At 37.6% G+C, this 23417-nt stretch overlaps 1 protein-coding gene across 3 annotated transcripts in view; it reads right to left on the bottom strand.

Annotated features, from left to right (window-relative positions):
- SRFBP1 (serum response factor binding protein 1) overlaps positions 1-23417 on the bottom strand; it is a 73735-nt gene that overhangs the window by 45919 nt on the left and 4399 nt on the right. For 2 of the 3 annotated variants that reach the window (XM_063421579.1, XM_063421578.1), the window contains exons 2-3: positions 3321-3409; positions 2317-2389 (exon numbers count right to left, since the gene is read on the bottom strand). The exons of the other annotated variant lie outside the window; for it this stretch is intronic. In XM_063421579.1, coding sequence (XP_063277649.1) covers positions 2317-2389; positions 3321-3409 — 162 coding nt within the window. The remainder of the gene's footprint in view (positions 1-2316; positions 2390-3320; positions 3410-23417) is intronic. 3 annotated transcript variants of the gene reach the window in all.

Consider the following 23417-nt stretch of genomic DNA (forward strand, 5'->3'; position numbering starts at 1 on the left):
AATATAGAAAGAACAATGACTCCTGGTAAATGCAGAACAAATTTTGCAGTGAAACCCCTCTCAAGAACACTCACAAAAGTCCCATAAAACATGGGCTTCTGAGCTCATCACATCTGATCAACGTGATCTTTCTCTTAGAAACCAAGAAACACATACTTCGCATTAAAAAAACACTTAGAAAAATAGAGTTAAAGAAAGGAGAGAGAAAAAGGAAGAAATATAAGACCAAGTTTAAGACTGATGGCAAGCCAGTAATGCAAAGTGCCTCAATGTTAATGTCATGGTGTTTAAACAGTGCTGCCTCTTTTCTTCTCCCCTTTACTCATTTATGAAAACTTACTGGGAAACTAAAAATCCCTATGATTCTACCTGATCAATCTGGCACAAATTACATCTCAATTGGCCAATGAAGCCTTTCCTGTTACATTTTTTTGGAAGACTAAGATATCTGAAAAGGTGATGAAAGAAAGAGGGAGAGAGAGAAGGGAGGGGGAGAGAGAGAAGGGAGGGGGAGAGAGAGAAGGGAGGGGGAGAGAGAGAAGGGAGGGGGAGAGAGAGAAGGGAGGGGGAGAGAGAGAGGGAGGGGGAGAGAGAGAGGGAGGGGGAGAGAGAGGGAGGGGGAGAGAGAGAGGGAGGGGGAGAGAGAGAGGGAGGGGGAGAGAGAGAGGGAGGGGGAGAGAGAGAGGGAGGGGGAGAGAGAGGAAGGGGAGAGAGAGGAAGGGGGAGAGGGGAGAAAGAGAGAAAGAGAGAGAGGGGAAGAGAGAGAGAGAGGGGAAGAGAGAGAGAGAGGGGAAGAGAGAGAGAGAGGGGAAGAGAGAGAGAGAGGGGAAGAGGGAGAGAGAGAGGGGAGAGAGGGGAGAGAGAGAGGGGAGAGAGAGAGGGGAGAGGGGAGAGAGAGGGGAGAGAGAGAGGGGAGAGAGAGAGGGGAGAGAGAGAGGGGAGAGAGAGAGGGGAGAGAGAGAGGGGGAGAGAGAGAGGGGAGAGAGAGAGGGGAGAGAGAGAGGGGAGAGAGAGAGGGGAGAGAGAGAGGGGAGAGAGAGAGGGGAGAGAGAGAGGGGAGAGAGAGAGGGGAGAGAGAGAGGGGAGAGAGAGAGGGGAGAGAGAGAGGGGAGAGAGAGAGGGGAGAGAGAGAGGGGAGAGAGAGAGGGGAGAGAGAGAGGGGAGAGAGAGAGGGGAGAGAGAGAGGGGAGAGAGAGAGGGGAGAGAGAGAGGAAGAGAGAGAGGAAGAGAGAGAGGAAGAGAGAGAGGAAGAGAGAGAGAGAGGAAGAGAGAGAGAGAGGAAGAGAGAGAGAGAGGAAGAGAGAGAGAGAGAAGAGAGAGAGAGAGGAAGAGAGAGAGAGAGGAAGAGAGAGAGAGAGGAAGAGAGAGAGAGAGGAAGAGAGAGAGAGAGGAAGAGAGAGAGAGAGGAAGAGAGAGAGAGAGGAAGAGAGAGAGAGGAAGAGAGAGAGAGAGGAAGAGAGAGAGAGGAAGAGAGAGAGGAGAGAGAGAGAGGAAGAGAGAGAGAGAGAGAGAGAGAGAGAGAGAGAGAGAGAGGAAGAGAGAGATGTTCAAAAACAAACAAGAAACCTCACAGAATTGCACACAATAGTAAGAGTAATATATAAGAGTAGGTATATAATAATATATAGTAGGTATAAAGTAAGTATACAGTAGTAAGATGTAATCACTAGTTATCAATTACACTTAACAAGGAAACAATCAAAACAGCCATATTGTGAGAAAACATTTGTCATGATCTTTATGTCATGACTCATTTCACTATATATAATTTTATGTAGCATCAAGTAAAATTGACAAATTTGCACAAATCATTATGAAGTTATAAATTTTGAAGCATTTTCTTGATGTCATAACATACAAGATACACTCTATCAATTAACAGCAAGGCTGAAAATTAAAAGATGTGAGTGATATGTAACCAGTCCCTTGCAGCTACAATTTGATACTGTTACAGAACCAAATGCAAATGGCACGATATTTAGAGCTTGCAAGACAATGAGGATACTGTACTGTCAGACACACAAAATGCCTTCCCATACTCCTCAGCAGCACAAGAACTTTAAATCCTGTGCTTTAACTGTTACAGTAAAAACTCTGAACATCACACACTGCTAAGCAAATTCACGTTTAGCCTGGAAAGCTTAAGATTCAAATTAACACCCTGACAAATGCCAATACTCATAATTTGCTAGTTACGTTAATATTCAAGCTTACTCTGAAAATACTTTAAGTTTCAATAATGCAGCCGCATAAAACAGACAAAGCTTTTACTGAAATAATTGTCTTTAATAATCTATTATCTAAACGTGGCATTACCTTCATGGCATGGATTTCTTCTATTAATCTCTCAACTCGTTTTTGGTTCTTTAATTTCAAGTCTTCTGAACCCCTGCAAGTGAAGTCCATTTTTATTAAGAAAATCTCAGTTTAATTACTTTATTTCCTCTCTGGCAATACTAAGTAGTAAAATTTAAAAAATCAGGAGATGGTGCATAAACAATCACTTGTTGGCAAATGAACATTTTAGCAAAGAGCTGAACATAGCCTAATGCTTTTGCTGTACTGAACAGCAGAGGGAACACTGAGGATTTAGCAGAACAATGTGAAAACAAATGTTATTGTATTAAAAAATACTAAACCACAATTCCTATCAAGAATATGTGACATCAGTGTCTCAAATATAATTACACTTTAAGATCTGTAATATTTAAATACGGAAGTTCATTGGGTTTGCTTCTTATTTTGGACAACTTGCTAAAATTGTGAGAGTATGCTCAATTTACACTATGAACACAGTAACAGATTTATCTCACGCCATCTCTAAGACACATGCTAAATTATTTCAGGCCAGTAATCTTTAAAAAACAATCTATAAAATATTGTTTAAACTGTTCATATAAGAATTAAGCAGTAGTAAAATCAAGAATGACCTGTATATTTATGCAAACAAAGAATTTTTTGCTACACAGTCCTGAAGACAACTACAGTGAGAAAACTTGGTGCAACTTAAATTCAGCAGCAAGATAACCTAGAAGATGAAATCGGACACTTTCAGATATGCTATAAAAGGTAAAATATGTAACTGATTCAGATTACCTTCCAATACACTAAATCCCATTTTTAAAAGTCATCCCATTTCCACTTTAACTCTTAGTTAGTATATTTAGTCTAAAATAATGTAAAAATAAGACAAATAGAATTTATATGGTTTAGTGCTTCAAGTTTTAAATGTAGTGCATTTTTCTCCTATTTCTGGGAAAACAATTAAAATACTGCCTCATTTATAAACCACAAAAAAACCATTATTATTTAAAACTGACTTTTTCGATTTTAATTTCCCAATGTGTCTGGTTAGTCTGCGGATAGTGAGGACTCTGGCCTTCTTCACATCTTTTCTCATCTTCACAACCTGTGAGAAATATGGAAGACATTATAAAGTGTTTTCCTTGATTACGTTCCATATACAATACGTTCATTACATTGAGTTAAAGTTTAGAAATTAGTTCAACAAAGAGAACTATTTTGAAAAGAGAGTGTGTTTCCCTGCTAACCAAATCCGATTTCAAATGAATTCAGATTTCCATTAAAATCAAACTGCTTCCATAAACATCAGAGGAAGAACAACCAACAGTCTAAAAATGCATCTGAGGTCTAAACAGAAGACAAGACATTCCTAACTAGCCATACTTTAGTATTATTCTTAGAGGAAGACTGAGCTAGAGATTGGAAAGTCTCACCTTTTGCCTTCACTTAGCTTATTTTTGTCCCAGTGAAACACCAGCAGTACATTGAGTTCATTGATGCGTAATACATTAAAGCATTTTCATTATGAAACATCACGAAGTGTTAAGGAAAGGCTCAAAATTAACATTATTTATTATGGAACAGAATGTGAGATATTAAATTCATTTTATATATTTGAATTAATTTTTGTTTGAAAACAAAAATCCAAGTGATTTCTAATTCACTGTAGTCTGTCTCAGCTTGCCACCCTACCCAGTACTCTGTTCCCAAATTTAAAGCAGGCAGTTTTAAAGAAAATTTGGGAATGATATTTTGGTATTAATTCTCATTCCAATAACAAAGAAAGATAAATATTGTTTTTATTATTATTAGACAGGATGAACAAAGAAATTTTTCAAATCTTTTGTAATTAAATTCCATAACAGAAAACCTTAAGCCTATTTGCTGTCTAATGATGAACATTTCAGAAATACAGGGAGTCAACAGAGACCCTTTTTTTTTTTACAACTCAAACTCCTCCTTATTTATTCATATATATCTTACTATGTCTATTAAGATTTTGTATTTAACAGTTAAACTTAGAATTAACATTAAATACTAAAACAAAGAAACAAAAGAACCAGTCTCCCTTTTTGTTTTTCCCCGGTAGCTTCAGTCGGTGTCTCGGCTGCCTTTGTTGGTCCTGGTTAGGGGTGCACTTACGTACCCCCCTGTCCAAGCAACTCCGGCAAAGCTCCCGGGCCCAGGCAACACTTAGCAAGCTTAGTTATAGTGATATTCAGCTCTTAGCAGTGATCAGCTCTTTAGCAGTGATTCTCAGCTCATAAGCTTCCTAAGGTGCCTTGGCAGACGCAGGGAGAGAGAGGAGAAGCGCCGTATGGAGTTCCACAGATGAATCTTTATTAGCTTCTTCGGTGAAGGGTTCCAGGGACAGCGGCTTCTGCTGAGCTGGGGGAAAGTGGGGTTTTTATAGGGTACAGAGGTTTTGAAAAGGTGTCCAATGGTATGGTTCGGGGTACAAAGTGACCTATTGTCTTACAGGGAGATAAGCGAGGGTCCAAGCGCGGGAGAAGGGTTATTTTGGCCTAGTCACCATGACTAGGCATTTCTGCCCTTAAGCAACTGACCGCCACGGAAGCCTACCAGGCTTCCCGGCTGCAACACTCCCTGACAAAAGTCAAATTTATCCTAAATTTATCCAGTGGGATAAGTTTCAAAATTAAGTTGGCATCTCTTAATAAAGTTCTTTACATCAGATTTCTATTCTAATTTCTCAGAGATAATAACATCAAAATGATAGAATGATGATTGACCACCTAGTCAGTCAATGAGACATATTAGTAATACAAAGCTATATCAAGCTTGGAAAAAAAAAAAAAAAAAAAAAAAGAAAAACCTTCAAGGCTCACAGAGCAGTACTTCATACCCGTGATGGGGAGTCTGGCTAGTAAATAAACACCCTGTGAAGATACCATAAAGATGATACACCATAAAGATGATACACAGCTAAAAAAAGGAAAGTAGAACACATACTTTGCATAACTGATTATGTTTGTAGCTTAGGTTACTGGTTCAATCAAGTTCTTAAGCCCTGAATGGTATTCGGCAGTGGCTTAACTGAAGGCTGAAGCAGAGCAGAACAATTAAGAGAGGCGCATGTGCTGATTGTCAGCCTTACCTCTGCCAGGCAAGTGAAGGCACATGTGAAGCAGTGCTCCTCTGAGAAGCAAGGGAGAGGAATTGTATGGGGGGCACCATTTGTCGCTTGCACCATGAGAAGTAAAAAGGTACAGAAGGTTTTTGGGACAAAAATAACTGACCTAAAAGTGGTCTCCAGTTCTAAAAATTGTTATAGCAAAGGTCAGCACATACTTTAGTAACCTTAGTAAAAGCAACTGGACACACAGGTCTACCTACAAAAGCATTTTTACTTCAGTTAACAGCAGAAACCCCATGCCAAAAAGCAGCAAGTGCCAAGTTTACACAGCAGCACAGCACTACCCAAGTCTTTAACAGGCTAAGCAAGAAACCCATAATATCACCATCTGCCATCAAGGCATGCATATTTCTTTTTTTATAAGACACTGAATGAGATTATCAGAGGTCCCTATAGTACACCTTCTTCTAAAAGGAAGAAAAAATAATGCAGCTTCTGGCTGAACACCTGTTTGATACTATGTACATTCAATGAGTTTGGAATGTCAGATGCAAACTGGGTATGCCTTCTTAGAAGGTCTGAGGAGGGAAGGTTGTTTTGAGTTTGTTTTTTATTCTCTATTTTTTTAATAACCACTAAAAACATCCACAAGCTAGAAACATACTGTAATTTAAGTAACTCATATTTTACATATTAGTTACTGTGTATGCAAACATGAAGTATATTTAACTTTCTCTCAAAAATATTTTGTCAGGTATTTTTAATAGAAATATTAATGCACACAGTGCATGTTTCCAGGGCCTACAAAAGCCAAACTTCAGCCTCCTCTGCTGCCAGCCAATGAAGGCTGTATAGACATGACAGCAGGAATGAGGGAAGGTATTCACTCTTTGGCAGACTAGGAATATCAATTTATGTAATCCAGTCACTTCTTTCACACGGGACAGTATGCATCAGCTCTGTTCTTGGAAGTACTCATAACGTTCTCAAGAAAGCAGTCAGCTCTTTGGGAAAGAAATCAAAAGTTAAGCTTCAGATTTACAGTGTGCCTGAAACAGTGGGGCTTAGACCACCAGGGTAGGCCCTGGTATTACAAAAAGAAGCAACTTTGCCATCAATAGAAAAAAAAAATCAACTACATCAAACCAACAAAAACCCAAAAAAACCACCACCAACCAACAATGAAACAAAACCAACAACAAAACCCAAAAAACCCAAACCCATCAAGAATAGTCATGACTTTCAAAAAATAATAACAAATATTTATTCACAATAAGGTATTTTTAATAAATAGTTCAAGAAAAGACAGTAAGAAAAAGAAGTAGTCTTTGCACTAAAACATAAAAGGGCTACAGTGTAAGTCAGCGTCAGACTTTATGCTTTAAGACTAGGCAATAAGGATTTTTAATCTACTCAGCAGTCACAGTAAGCACAAAAGGTTAATTATAAACAAGCAAAAAACAAACCAAACAACTTTTTCTATCAATAGGATCTAGGATTCTTGGAAATTAAGGAAGTCTGCAACTGTATGTGGAAATAACCACTTCAAGAACTTCTTTGAACAAAGAACAAGAGACATTTGTTTGAAGACATTTGTTGAAGACATTATTTTGTTGGGAAATACTATTTATGAGACAGCTAAGCCATTCCTACTCATTAATGCTACCAAATGTCCGTGCTCACAAATTATTAATATTAGATAATATCAAGTAAGATTATATATAGACTACATATCAATTATTAAATATGAAAGAAATCATAACATAAATGAACTCTCTTTTGAAAACAAGCCTAGGTAGTAACATATACTAGCATGAATGCATATAAGCGTATTTTCATAAGCTTCACATAAGCTGTGGTTATGAACAAAAATTACCAATTTGACACTGTGCCTTTTCACAGAATAATGTATTAATATCACTACTGATGCTAAACAAAGATGAAATCCAAAAAATGTTATGGCTGATGGTATTGCACGAAGAGGGGCATCCATCAACCCAACAGTCTGCCACCTGCAGTAAGCACTGCCACAAACTGCCACATTTCCAGCCATAGGCAGATGGTAGCTGCCGCTGCCCTTTCAAGAAAGGGCAAACAAAGAGCACAGCAGGGCATCAGCAGATGACAAGCCAGACAAGAACTAGAAACTCTCCTGCAATACACCTTTTCCAAGGAGTGCACATTACTGAGGGAGATTGTAGCAGGAATTGCTGGCTTCAGCACAGCCTACATTAAGGTGTTCCTTGGCACAATGTTCCCAGTACTCATCTTAGCCCCAGCTCTAATGGATAGGTACCAGTGACAGAGTACAAAGGCACTAGAGGGTACACCCAAGAGGGTGATTTCTAGCAAATAATAAAGAGCAAGTGTGTGTTTAAAGACATCACAAGAACTGTATTTAACCCAGAATTCACAGTCCAGAATTTTCCCTGAGAAAGGGAGAAACTAATAGCTTCACCTACTTGGCCTGTTTCAGTTATACCTGGCTCCTAAGAGTTAATAGCCATTCCCAGAGATTTGTCTTTTTGTGTGGTAGTCCCATCAGACCTTCCCAATCCTCAGCATGTCCAAGTCCTTCTGGTACCCAGAAAGAAACTGACACAGGATTATTTAATTGTACCTTTGATCACCAAGTCTTCTCTAGGTCTTTTTCATTAAATAGTTCCGTTTTGACACTAGTATGTAACTATGACATTCAGAGTTACAAATTAATATGCTCTAACAAAAGTCTTGGAAGGGTTGAATCAGTTCCTAAATCAGTGTTAGACTGTCTGGAAAGGGATTCTGATCACAGACATCCCTTTTAAATTAATGGGACACTGTCATTGTACATAATAAAAGACAAAACACATGTGCAATAGAGCCAAACAATTAAGCTGTTCCAAAAAAACTTGTTCGAAAAATTTCAAGTTTCTTTAAGAGAAACGTAAGGCATTTTAAGATAAAATAACATCAAGAAGTCTAGTTTAGGTTCTGAAAGTCTGTATTACTACAAAACAGTCCTCATACTAGGGATGGCAAAAAACCACACCAAGGAATGTGGATAAAATGATAGTGTAGGTACAATTATACATTCAAATTTACATGACTAGTCAAAGATATTTGCCTTCACATTTTTAAGGCAACAGCAGCAAAGTTCTGAAATGAACATTACATTAGAATAAAATGTTATACTTGGCCACGTCTGAAACTTGTTTTGAGGTCTGTACAAGCAATATGACTCCAAACTAAGCTAGTGTTCAGCCAATTAGAAAAAAATAAAGGAAAGTGTGACTAAAGATTTGTAGATGTATCAAGAAAGGTATGTGTCTACTCTGAACTATAGTATCAACTGTACTTGACAAAGAAAAAATCTCCAAACCAAATTGTTACTCAAAAAAAATTCCAACAGATTAAGACAAGCATTATAATGTTTCTGCTTATTACTTGTTTGAATGTATTTTGTTCAGAAAACATTGAAATACTAGAACAATTGCAAAGGAAAAGGGTTTTTTTACATTATTATATATAAAAGCTAATACTGTATATGAAAATACCTGAAGGACTAAGAATGTCTTAAATTCTTAATTACAGTTAATAGAAGTTAACTTACACAGTCAGCCCCAGCTATCCAAAATGCATGAAAGCCAATAAACCGATGGACATGTCCTTTTTTTTGGAGCAGTCTGAAGCACATACAACTGTTCTTCTTGGGCTTCAGTCCATGAGGTACTGAATACTTTGGTCCTGACCCAATAATGCACTTAAATTATTAAATCCTTAAGCAACTAGCAATAGACAGACCAGAATTTCTTCATCCACTTCTGCTTCATGCCAGCACACAGTCTAGTCCTAGTTCTGGTACAAGCAACCAGAAAAGACAAATCATTCTGTTCTCTTCAAGCAAGGGCACTGCATCTAACCTCATCTAGTGAAAAAAAAATCTAATTGTAAGAGTTTATAAGATTGTGAAATATCCATGTTGAACAAACACACACCCATTAAACAGAGGCCTTCAGCCTCTCCCTCAACATGGTATGGTCTCTCCTGTATGAAGACTGTCTTCAACAAGGCAATTTTGCAGATACAACTGCAAAAATATTTCGTTTACAATTTGAAAATTGTAAAATTGTTCCTAAAGCGGTGTTCTGTAATTTTACGCAGACACATCCAAATTCACCATGCAATGTAAGGTCTCTTATGTGTTTTCTATTACTTGATGCTTGTAAAAAAGACAGTAGTTTTGAGCTTGCTTTTCCATTTCAATTTCTTCCTGTACTCTCCAGGCTAACAGGATTTATCTGATATAAGGGTCACATGTGAGAGTAGGATAAAAAGGAGAAAACATCAAGAACCAAGGCTGTTAATTCTGTCCCAGGAAGAGACTATTTTAAATATTGCCTATCATACTGCTATTGACAAATTACTATATACCACAGTCTAGTGAATGAATGACAGGAAAAACATGAATCTGCAGGTACAGGATATAATTCAGTCCTCATACATTCCCTTCATGCCAAGAGAACCCTAGGAGGTTGAAACGAGAGCCTAATCTACTACAATCAAACTGACTTAATGCAATAGGAAAAAATTATTTATATATGCCCATAGGTACACAATAGTTTTTGGATTTTAACACAGTAAGAGATTTACTTTTCAATCAAGTTGAAACAGCACTGCTAAAGTAGAAAGGGAAGAAATCACTAAAAATACACCAAAATCACTTGTGTTTTGTACAGTGGCCTTTTTTACAAATTTATACAAATTGCCTTAATTACACATCAACATGTGTCAAAGCAAAAATCCAACTTAAAAAAAAAACCAAGCCAAACAATAAAAAGAAAGTGCAAAGTGTGTAAGTTGAATTCAAGGTCTCTCCAATACCTACAAAAAATCATGGAACTCAGTAATGTTTCAGTTCTCATTGATCTTTCCCTTCCTCATTTTAGGGCACATCAAAAGCATTGGTTTCACTTTGTAGTTACTTGGCAGTCTTCTAACCAAGAAATTACCATAGCAACAGAGTATTCTCAATGTTAATTTTTTGGTACTATTTGGCAACACAGAGTTTTAAAATTCAAACCACCTGCAGTTGGATCACATATTAGCCAGAACTAACAATAGTACATAATCTTTTGTGTGAATAATCTAAGTGAAAAAATGTTTCTGGAACTTCATTATAAATATTTCTCTATAATATCTGGAATGCTGGCTTGAAAGATCTAATGATTTTTAGATTCTTAGGAAAAGTTAGCTACTGCCAACTTTCCTTTTCTCCTTCTTTTTTTTTTTTTTTTTTTTTTTTTTCCCCCAAAAAGAATCCCTGTATTACACTATATATTTTATACATGTCAAAATATCTGGAAATCAGCAGAGAGGCTTAATACAGCTTCATATATTTGCATTATAAAAACATATATAAGTAGGGTGGCAAAGGCAGCAAGAAACAACATAAACACATCTGTGTGGAGTATCAGTGTTCAGTTCTGGAACAGTTTTAGACAAATATATACTGCAAAAAAGAATATATTAAAAAAACCAAAACAAGGCGAACTTTCAGCCAGATCAGTTTCCTGAACTGTTTTCCTTTATGATCACATGAATGTTAGCTAATTCCAGCACAAAGGGGCAAAGTAAAAACATATAGAAGACATAAAGATTGACCATAACAAAACAGACTATAATAAATGAGCTAGCGCTTTATTTAATACAAAGATCAAATCCCAACATAGAAAGTGCTGAGGAACACAATTTTTCAGTTACTATTTGTGCCATACCAGCGTCATGAGAACAGGTTTAGTCATCCGCAGCTACATGAGAACAGGTTTGAATCAAGTGAATTCAATTCCATCCCAATACAACTATCAGAATGTACAAAAATTCTTAAAACATGAGGTAAATTCTTCTTGATTAATTAACTAGTGCACACTGCTGCCCAAAGCAGGCAGAAATGCCACTGCTAGCTGGAGCATCCAGAAAGCAAAACACCTGCAGCCTCTCAGGCCTCTGAGTACTCAGCCTGTCGGGTTTCCCAAGAGGTTTGTTAAGGATGAATTAAAAAACCCACACCATCCACTTGGGCAAATTTCCTTCCTTTCTCACAGGAAAAGTAATGCACATGCCCCTTGTGATTTACTGTCAAACTCCTCCTCCACAGTCTGCCCATGCTGCTTTCTTCGTACTTTCTCAACTGAAGCACTGAAATATGAGTTTCTTTATTAGATATAGCACTGTATTTCCTCCTGCATGGAGAACAGTTGTCATTTCTAGCGTAATTTCTCAAAGTGGAAACCACAGTAAGTACTCGGAAATGCTGGAAAAGATCATTTTCATCTAAGGTTTTGAAAAGCAATTCCAAATATCTAAGATAGTTGGGAGGGAGTAAGGCTAGCCCAGAATTACTTGATCATTGCCAAAGACCAAAATTTAATGGATTTACTGCTTCAAAGTCAATGTCTCACTGGAGGGAGTCAGACTTCATGCAGTACTTCAGAACATATTCAAGTCTAAACCAGGATCATGAGATGGCTAGACACATTTTTAAGCCCTAAATACACATCAGTAGTTGTAAAGGTCCAGATAAGAAGTAACTGTTATAAACTAATCTCAAGATACTATATCAGATGTATCACCGCATATGTAACCACATGGAAGTAGGAACTATATATGTTTTCCAAAACATAAGACTACCTAAAGGTAATTTCTAACTCTATATTTAATTGATATGCTGAATGTAAGTTTGGAAATCCTCAGCTATCACTCTTCTAAAAACATTTCCATGGAACGTTGAAGGAGGAGGTGATCAAGGCATCTAATACAGACAAGCTTAAATTGATTGACTTTGGTATCTAGGACTTCTTAATTAGACCAGAGCTCTAGCTAGAAGTCACATGTGAATTTCATGCCTCCTTAACCTTTGACTTTACAGAAAGACAGTAACAGCAGAAGCCGCAGAGAAGCTGCAGTAGCTGTTTAAGAATTATGAGGATGAACACACATGAATAAATAGTAAGAATGCTGAGGGCTTTTACTCCTCTTCAAATGGTGAACCTTTTAAAAGCAGCTGGAAAAGAGCATTGATCACAAGGCAACATTATGGATCTCTACATTACTTGCATAATCTGAAGCATGACACCACAGCTGGACTACAACTCACGAACAATCTGTGTAATTTTTTACATTAATTATTTAGGTCACAAACACTATCCAAACCTGCAGAGTTGAACTGCCATCATGAAAAGAAAACTGTGTCAAAATTGGGTAAGAACCTTTGCCCATTTGAACCCCAAATTGAACCAGAAATGGAACCACAGTGATTCAGTATAAATTTGGAGGTTTGTTTGGTGTGACTGCTTTGTCTTAGGATCAAGAGATGCTGACATAAATGGTGGTACGGCCTCCTAAATCACTCTGAAAACCTCCAAGTCTTGACTGCTAATACGTAGCAACATTTCTGATCTATTCTGAAAGGGCGGAGTGTCCAAACTGTGTATTCTGAAATTATATTTGTTAGCCTGGTTTCTGAGAAAATTTAGGTTTGTCAGCACACTGTTTGTCTGTCACTATCCATCTGTGGTAACTTTTGGGCTTACTAAACTGAAATCAAGGTTACCAATCATCACAGGCCAGAGCTCCTACATGTTTTGTGAAAACTGGTAGCCACGTAGGAGTTGTGAACTAGCATCAGCACAGCTAGCATGGAAGAAATAGAAGAGCAGAATTCAAGTCTTTCCCATTTTGGCTGAGAAAAGTACATGCATACCCATTCACCAGCACATGTAGCTCTGAACCAGCCACAGAACATCCCTCTCCTGACTGTCCAAACAGGTAGGAAATGTAGAGCATAACTACAGTTACTGAGAACACTCCAAAAGAGTAACCCCAAGGATAATACACTGAAAACTAAAAAGAGAGGAATCATCCTAACTGATGATATCTGTATGCAGTTTTATGGAATACTGGACTCAAAGCTGTAACATGCCAGGCATCACTGGTTCTCAACTTACACACACAATACATTTTATTTTTACTACACTGTTTGTACTGATGATTTAATCTGGTGATTGAAACTTCAAGGGAAATTAGAACACTGATGAGTTGCTGAATGGGATAGAAGGAGAGCTTCTTCTGTGGGAGACACTTCATGAAAAAAAGATACTTTCATAGTTACTTCAATTGCCCTCTGCTTGTGCCAGTGTCACACACCAAGAGGCCAGGAAAAGAATGGGAAGCCTGTGCAATGTTACAGCATTGCAATATTTGACAAATATTTGTATCTTAATATTACCAGGAAATGCATCATTATTATTATTATCTGTCATTCAACACGAACCCTCATTTTGTAGACTCATCTATTTCAAAATTTATATTTCAATGTCACTATATAGTTGTTACTATGTAAGCAAATAATTAAGGAAAAATGGTTTCAAATTCATTAAATGAAACAAAACAGCACTAGAAGAGAAGTGATAGTTAGAGAAATACTGACTAAATAATTTTCCATTTTTCTCCTAAATCTGAAAGATAAAAAATTAGCTAAATACCACAACTTTTAGATTGACCATAAATATACATTTAGCCTGCATTATGAAAATAACTGATCTTACTATGATAAGAAAAATAGCTTTTAAAATTTAAACTATTCTTCAAACTCCTCCTCTGTAAAGCCTGTCCTTTGTCAACACAAGTAAGAAAAGGCCTAAGTACTGGAAAAAGGCTGGAAAGCTATTTAGGTATGTGAAAATTCCCATTAAAAAAGGGAATCAATTATCAACAAAAGCAACATCTATAAATTTTTGCTGCTTGTGCAGAAGTCAATGTTATGGATAGAAGCAAACCGTGCCTCCAGTTATATCTTGCAATAGTTACAGCTAATTTTCATGATATGAATAAGTATTGATTTAATTTGGAGGGATTAGCAGCTCTCTCTATTACACTCTCCTCGCAATCTGAAGAAATTTCAGTCATGCAAGTATATTTTAAAATAACAATAAAAGTTTTTCATCTCTAATTTGTAGCTTCCCAGACTGTGCTTTCTTGTCTAATGTTCTGATATGACACACATAACATTTAGAAAGACAAAGAAATCATCTATACAAGCAGCATCACAAAACTGTAACAGAAACCTTCACGCAGGAAGTAAGTAGAGTGGTATGTCATGGAATGACACAGCATAATAAGAAAAGCATGGAATGATGTTAAGTCCAAAACATTGATCAAATAAAAACTGGTCAGTTGAGTTCCAGGAGGAAAAAAAATGAATAAAAAAGATCATAACCACTTTCTTCTTATGTCTGGGAAAAAAGCTATTGAGAAACAGAAAATAAGGACTTAGTATCCACATTTTTAAAGGAAAAAAATTCCTGTTTTAAAAAAAGAAAAGAGAACAATAAAATAGGGAAGGAACAGAAAAGAAGTGCTTGTTGTTTATGACTTTCAAAGTATTTTTGCCTTTCTTCTTAAAAAAAGATCTGTCTTCTTATTCAAAAAATGCTACCAACCCCAAACTTCTTTGAAGAAGCATGAGACTCCTTACTTACTAATACACTTTTCATCTGTCTTATGGTGCCCATAGCACAGACACCTGTCATGCATATAAAAATTAAGTATCAAAATGCCTCAGACTTAGGGTATGCCAGTGACCCTGATAAAAACCTCATATAAGGGAAATCCGAATTTGTATCAGATCTCTCTGACTTAGATTTCCAAACAGGTTGAATATTCAGCCAAAGACTACGAACATCACCAGAATGTGAGGTAAACTTCCATTGACTTCAAACACGCTGCATGCAGTATTATTGGCCTGACAAACTCTGAAATACTGTCCTACTTCCCACAGAAAAACTGCTCATCCCTTGCTTTCTGCTATTATGTCTCTAAGAGTTATATTTTTTGTGGGAACTCTGGGAACTTTCTCACAGTCAGTAGTTACAGATTTATGCAAAAAAAAATTACATTTTTTAAGTGGCACTACCATATAAGCTTCTCTTCAGTCTTTTTGGAAGGATGGGAAGAATTCTTGCTAGTGGGAATGGAGAATTACCTTGCTTCACCAGTTACTGTTCCTTATTCTCTCAGATCAGTTTAAAGAAAATACAATTTCATGATGAGAATTTTTCATAAACACAGACACATGGGAAAGTCAGTGCTTAAAAAAAACCCCCAAAATCTAATAATCTGCATTCTTCCTAGAAGTTTCTTCATGACATCAACAGAAACTAGGGAAAAGGACAAGTATGAAAAGTAGAAGAAACAAAGCGCTTAAAATATCCCTGCGAGATGTCTGACATCTATTAATGAATTTGAATATCTTTCTTAAGTTGTTCTCCATCAGCTGCTGTTGGGGATTAGATTTGTTTTTTTCTTCTCACAGAATTTTTTCCCATAAGTTTCCAAGAGGCCTTGATGACTACTTAGTCAGAACAAAAGGGAGTACTTAAGGGACGTGGCAGCACAAGGCTACACCTATTGTTTTTGAGTCCCTGGGAGTGTCCCTCAGAGGGGAGAGATGATGAGCTTTAGGAAAGGCAAAAAGACAGATCTGGGGGAAGGGAGCTCACTCTTGCTCTCAGTGCCGAGGAGGACGGTCAGGCTGCCCTCTGCCTCTGTCTCGTCCTGGGAAATCTATCATCATCTGCTGTGTACCTGGGAATCCTGAGCTCGCTGTCTCCAGCCTCTCCCCACCGCCGCTGCTTCTTCGTCCTGGGAAATCTATCGTCATCTGCTGTGTACCTGGGAATCCTGAGCTCGCTTTCTCCAGCCTCTCCCCACCGCCGCTGCTTCTTCGGAGCTTTGAGGTTCCCCTGCTACTCTGTAGCCCTGCCCTGCCCAGCCCTGCCGGGACACCCCTGCTGCTCCAGCTGCCAGCGCAGAGCTCCTCATCTCATCCACCAGCCTGGGACTTTCCTTCCTTCCAGCTCGGCCCCTAGGAGTCCTGCAGGGGCGCCAAGATCAAACTGCCCCAGGCTTCTGTGAAAGAAAGCCCTCAAGGTTCTTGGTTCTATTTATTATTAATGCTGTATTTGTTGTTTGTTTGTTTTGTCATATATACTAGTAAAGAACTGTTATTCCTATCCCCATACCTCTGTCTGAAAGCTCCTTTAATTTTTTTTTTTTTAATTAGAATAGTTTGGAGGGAGTGGATTTGAATTCTCCACCTCTAGAGAGGTCCTGCCTCAGACAGATATCTGTCTTTCAAACCAAGACAGTTGCCAAGACACTGAATCTACAAGAAATTTGTTCACAACTATCCCAGTATAACCTACTAACAACTTGGAGCAATGCTTAAAGGTTCTTGCAACATCTTCTTGTGACAGAACAAGTACTCTCACCTATCTGCCCAATGGTATGTTTATTGTCCAGTCATTAACAACTCCTCTTCCACACCAATGCTGGTTCTGTTGGAAAATGTCCTTCTTCTGAAGTTTGCTACCTCCTTCCATCTCTAGGTTTTTCTTACCAAACTGATTTCCCCTTTCCCATCCTTATAAACTCTCCTCATTCCTCAACCTATTTCATCTTGTTCAACATCCCTCATCACCTACCCATCATTTTTGTCTGCTTTAATATTTAAATACCTAGGAGCTCCTTCCTTCCTTCATTCTTCCCCTTCCCCTCCCCTGCATGAACAAGCAATCACCTTAACTGCCCTATTGTTTTATATTGTTCAGAATTCCTATCTTATCCAAGTAAGGTAGGCTCCCTTGAGCTATTCACAACCTCTGCAGCATTTCCTCAGTGAGATTTGCCTCTGGATGAAATCCACCCTTCATTCCTTTGAACCAGTACCTATTTAGAACAGTTCTTACCAGCCTCTCCTGCAAACAGCTTGTATCTGCTCATCTTTTCCTACATTAATGTACCTGTGCATTACCTTATGTTTTCTCGTATGTGTCCTCATAAAACAGCAAAGAGGATTCACAGAATCATTTACATTGAAAAATACCTTTAAGATGATAAAGCCCAACCATAAACCAAACACCACCAAGCCAACCACTGAACCATACCCCTAAGTGCCACATCTACACATCTTTAAATACTTCCCCGAATTATGACTCGACCACTACCCTGAGCGTCCTGTTGCAGTGCTTGACAACCCTTTAGATGAAGAAATCTTCCCTAAAGCCAATCTGGCACAACTTGATGCCGTTTCCTCTTGTCTTGTTACTTGTGAAAAGAGTCCAATCCCCACCTCCTTTCAGGTAGTTGTAGAGAGTAATCCACTTCAGCTTCTTTTCCTATGCACAGTTGCATTTGGTATTAAATGCCATATGAATAAATAGATATCATTGTGATGCTTCTTTCCAAAGGAAATAACATAATGGTAATTTTTTTCATACAAAATCAGTGTAAGAATTTTAAATCTCTTTACTTTATATGACTTGAAAGACATTCAAAAGAGTCACTGAATTTAGTAGCTGGCCACTTTACTTCTGTTAATTGCTCTTTACTTCTGACCTCTCTGCAGCACCAAACTGAAAAGAATATTATTATTGCATACCAATGAGCAATTTGCATTGAATTCACCCCTGACTACTACCCTCCTTTTAGGAGCATCTCCTCCCCCAAACCCCCAAATTCTATTATGAAAAAATCTAACACGACACCTTCCCTTCTATACCCATTTCAGCCTTGCTCCCTTCTTCATTTAGCAACAAGTTCCAGACCCAGCAATGTAAAGGCTGCTGAGAGACCTCTGCAAGGACAGCAGTAAGCAACAACGCACATTTACTGTAACAGAACCATTTTTAAATTGTGTTTTACTCAGGCATATATAGCCATAAATTACATTTAATAAAAAACTACACTGTGTACTGCAGGTACCTCACAGTTCCTTTAAAGTAAAAGTTACAAAGTTTCCCATGACCGTTTGCATGTTTTTTTCATTATTGTACACTACCACACCAAGGAACCACAGATGTTTTTGTTTTACGAGAGCATCTTACTAGCCTACGTGGCCTACCACACACACTTTATATAAACCACTTGAGCTAAGAAAAAGTTTTCATTACTGTCCTCAATTACAGTAGTCTGATAATGGCTGTATACAATACTGTCAGAAATAAAAAACTGCCTTGTTAGCCATGGTTAATTGCTTCAGTAATCTGCTGAAAAAAATCTGTGTGAAGAGCAAGCAGATCAGAATTTGCTGCTAATATTAGTAAAACTGATGATGTGGCAACTCTAGAAAGTTTAGAAACAGCTGCTGGAACAGTTCCTAGGGAAAAAAAAGCCACAATTCCTCAGAATTTTATCTCACAGAGTATAAGTTTGGAAATTTCATAAGCTTTCAAAAGACTTTTTCCTCAGGACATTTACATGGTCTGCAAAAGAATGTCAGCAATTTAACACTTGAACTGTTTTAAGCAGAAATCAAACCCTATGTAGCACAACTTTCTTCTCTTTCAAGAAACAGTTGTGCCTACAATTATTTATTAATAACACAACTAATGCAAGAATCTTTACATGCATTTCCACAGAGCTAAAATGACTGCTGCCAAGTATTCCAGAGTTTAAAAAGAAAGCCGTGTTTGCTTTCCAACTTTGCATAGACTTGTAATATACAGAAAAAACGTAGTGATTTGCCAGTATACTAAGAAATTAACTGATGGAAAAGATTAGCTATTTAGCTTTGAATCGTGCAGAAATTTCTCTTTTCTCAGTTCTCATAATTTGTTTATATGCCTTTCCAAGATTTTAGACTGACTTTAGTGACATTTAAGAGAATGCAGAACCAGCTTCAAGGAATTATTTAAGACCATGTGCGAGCCAGGGATAGGCAGATCTTGGCAGTGCCAATAGTAATCCACAGCTTCAATTTGACCACAAAGCATCCTAGACACCCATACTTTCTCAGAAATATCCAAGTGCTAGCCACTCTACCTTAAGAATAATTCCGAAGCGGTCACAGATGAACTTCAAGCCAGCCTAAGTTGACCAAGAGACAGAGACTCTGTGAGACATCTGAACCATACTGGCAAATAGCTCAGAAAAGTACAAGAACTCGTGTCCACCATCTGAAAAACAGTCTAGATGTTGGGGCACATAACAGAACTGAAAAACTTGGTATAGCAGTCTAATATAAACACTTCTACTCCAAGAAAATGGCTTGGCCAGCATACTGTATAGGTGCTGGATGAAATTACAGCACATAAATCACAGAGAAAATAGCAAAAGAGAACTTGTCTATAGACCCGCAAGAAGAATTTTCTCAGGAGTAAAGGGTTCTGAGTTCCAGTTTTTCCTTTCAGGGAGCTCATGCATTTTATGCTAATTGTTGGATAAGCAGCCCTTGGAGCATGGTCAAGGACTTTTCCTACGGAAATGCTCCCACTGCTGAAATACATGACCAGGCTCCCCTCACTCCATAAAATCGCCCTTCTTTGCCAGACAGTAGCCCAGCAACAGCATTTGTGATTAGTGCACTCTGCTGGTCATTGAGATTCTCAGGATTCAACTTACCTCAGACTGAGGCAACCTGTACACGAGCTTTCTCAATTACTGTGAAGTTTCATAACAACTAAGCCATTAAAACCAAAAATTTTCCCCTGTCAGACAGCTTCATGCCTTAAAGGACAAGACTATATTTTGAACGATGAGCAGTAAGACATCTCACAGCTCAATCCAATACCAAGTAACTGGTCAGATGCTTCACCTCAAGTCTCACTTCCCCTTCATACAAAGAGAACAGACACAAATATTGAATTGCCCTAAAGGATTCTTTGATTACCACACAGCCCAGGGGATAGCATAAAAATGGATCTTTGGGGATAGGTACCTTATTTCAGTGAAACACTGCACTGGACTGGCTGCCCAGTATTTTGACTTGCCTTACAAAAGTGTCTACAGCATTTGGTGTTATTTTCTAAGTTTTTATCTAGGATTCTTTTCCATCACTATAAGCAAGGCTTAGGAATATATTTTAAAATATCACAACATACCTCAGATAATAGAAGCCATTTGGATCATTGGATCTAATACATTAAAAACCTGAAAGTTCACATCAACTTGCCCATGATAGCGAAAAGCATTTTTAAAGAAAGGTCATGAAGACCCAAGTGTTAATTTCTAAATTACCATTGGAAATACAATTCAAATATTACATTTTCCTCTACTTATTACTGGACTGCAATTTGTTCTTTTGCAACAGGTAAGAGACATTTTTCCCCCTTAGTCACATTTCCCAAAAATATATATAAACTTAGTGACATATAAGAGACTCTGTGATCAGGTTCAAGGAAGTATTTAATCATCACAAATTGTCAGGGATTAACAGATCTTGTCAGCGCCAGTATCCAGCCACAGCTTCAATTCTGACCACAGAGCATCCTAGGCACCTGTATACCTAGATACCATTGAAATTTTAAGATTCTTCTTTCAAGCTTATTTTTAACTACTCTCCTATGAACTCATTATGCAAAGCTATCAGGATTAGGCAAATATAAGGGCTCCTCTGGCTTCCCCTTTGAACTCTCTGATTCTCCTGCCTTTACAGCCTTGACCATTAGTTAACTTCTCTAACAAATACCTGCCAGACAATATAACTGAACATTATATATCACCCTATTTTAGGTTCTGCTGGTTCAGTGCCCTCCCCAAATCCTATTTCATAGAAAGTCACTACCTAAAGAGAAACTTGTAAGTGAGATGAAAAAACCACACAGCTCTATCAGCCAACCAAACAGCTCACTCACTGTAGTGGCATAGTCCATTTCTCCACCTCTGTGCCCATCCCACTCATCTCCATTCCCACATTCCTGCTGCTCCCACTCGAGCGTAAGACGCTACTACCATCACTCTTTAGTAGAAAACTACTCCAGCAACAAATTTTTCATGATCACAGAAGAGGAAGGCAAGACCACATGGCTGAAATGGGTGATTGAGAAGCCCCAGATTCTGAAGCAGCAAGTCCAGATGCTTGCAAAACCACTGTTGGAGAATCACAGTCCTTCAGGGGCACGTTTCATCTGTCTGAACTGCAAAGCAGATCTCCATAAAAGGCATTATATGAAAGGCACTTCAATCTTAAAACCCCTCTCCGTTCCTATAGAATAAAACGTGTGTAAAAAAACAGACCATGAATAAACATGATTTTGAATTATATGTCTAATTTAGCATCCTAAGTCAACAAAAACACAGAGCAATACATCACATCTGAGTGACAAGCAAGTCATACATAATATTGAAGAAGGCTGAAAATAAGGAAGATCTTAAGTAACTGAAAATAAATACCACAGTGGAGTCTTAAACTCACTTTGCACAGAATGCTTCTTGCAAAAATAGTGACTATTCAAAGACTAAAAAACTTCAAATTAATTTTATTTTGTATCAATTCAAAAATATTTATACAACCATGCTGGATGTATTGTATAAAACCTAGAAATACATAATACATTAAGGACTAGCATAAGTAAATACTCAGATCTTCCAAATTAAGTGCACCTTACAAAAATCATGAGGCAATTCATGGTCATAGAAATCAATTCAGCTTCAGGAAGAATGAATGGCACACTGAATTTTCCCCCTCCCTAATCTTTCCTGATATTCCATTCAGACTACATTCTCCTTACTGCTATATAGAAACTTTTGTTTTGACTTATGAACAGATGTATTTGAACTTTCTTCAATTTGTGAACAAACATATATATAAGTGCAATTTCAAACAGCTCTTTCCTTTTTGTTTTTAGTCTTAGTTGTGTCTGAATACCTAAGGACAAACACAACACCCACTCATGCTACACCAAGACAACTCAGTCTTTATATAAGAATCTCCAAAAATATATTTACTTCTGTCTGCGCTGTGATAAAAGATGAAATAATTACAGATATACTTCTGTATAATTACTGAACTACAGCTAAAACTCAAGACTGCTGTTTCAGACTTCAAGATCCTGTATGTCAGTCTTTCTCCCTAAGTTAAGGTTATTCCCCATGGCTTCCTGTCTGATATTTTTCATTATCAACCATGCTATTCATACTTGACTATCCCATACACCAATCTAAATTCTTAATTCACATATCCAGACTGCTTTCTAAACATGTCACTATCTACACTGCTGCCCAGCTAAATCTGAGGCCAGGATGTCAGCCCTAAATCTAAAGAATAGCAGAGCTGAGTATTGCCATGTAGAGTATCACAACACAAAGTGTTGGGACCTAAAACACTATGAATGGAATTTATCACCCTGAGCTTCATCACTAAGCTCCCTATGTAACAATTTTAATTCTGGACTTTGCTTGGAAGGCTCAAAAATATGTGTGCACAGAAACAATTCTCAAGATATGGTTTTATCTTGAGTCTACCTTTTAGGGAAAAGAAAAGAATAATTCTATAATGGATGACAAGCATTATGCAGACATCAGCTTCTATTATCTAAAACCTGTAGCCTTGTACATATAGAAAAAATTATTTTGTCTACATGCAATTAATTATTACAAATTTAAGAGAAAAATTCAGCTGATACCAAAGTTTCAATATTCAATCAAGTTCGGAAAATTTGATTCACATGTCCCACAGAAAGAAACAATGCTCAACTCTAAGAATTTGCTTTATATGATATGATGACTTACTAATATTCAACTTTAGCCATTACAGCATTCATGGAGGCTTATTTTTAAAACACTGTATACAGACTTCATTTGCACTAGCTTCATGAACTTTCTGCAGCATAGCTCCTTGAGGTAGCTGCAAAGAGAATACCAAAAAAAAAGGGAGCTAGAAAGATAACTATTTGTTGCAGTAATACAATGTTGATAGCAGATTATGACTGTAAAAACAGAACAAAATAATTTAAGAAGCATAGGTTCTGAAAAAAAACCCTAGAAATCTGTATGGCTCCCATTCAATAGCTTCTGTTTCATCCTATTGTGTACTGCTGATCAACAAGATAATTTTTCACATTAAACATGAGCTAGCTCCCTTTAAACTTGCCTTTACCCATGGTAGTTGATGATTATGTGCTGCCATCTAGCAAATGTTTCCAGAAAAGTTTAACTTTGGAAGCTATTCTGTGGCAAGACACCTAAAATTTCTTAGAAA

This window comes from Prinia subflava, chromosome Z, assembly GCF_021018805.1.
Source record: "Prinia subflava isolate CZ2003 ecotype Zambia chromosome Z, Cam_Psub_1.2, whole genome shotgun sequence".
Classification (NCBI taxonomy): Eukaryota; Metazoa; Chordata; class Aves; order Passeriformes; family Cisticolidae; genus Prinia; species Prinia subflava.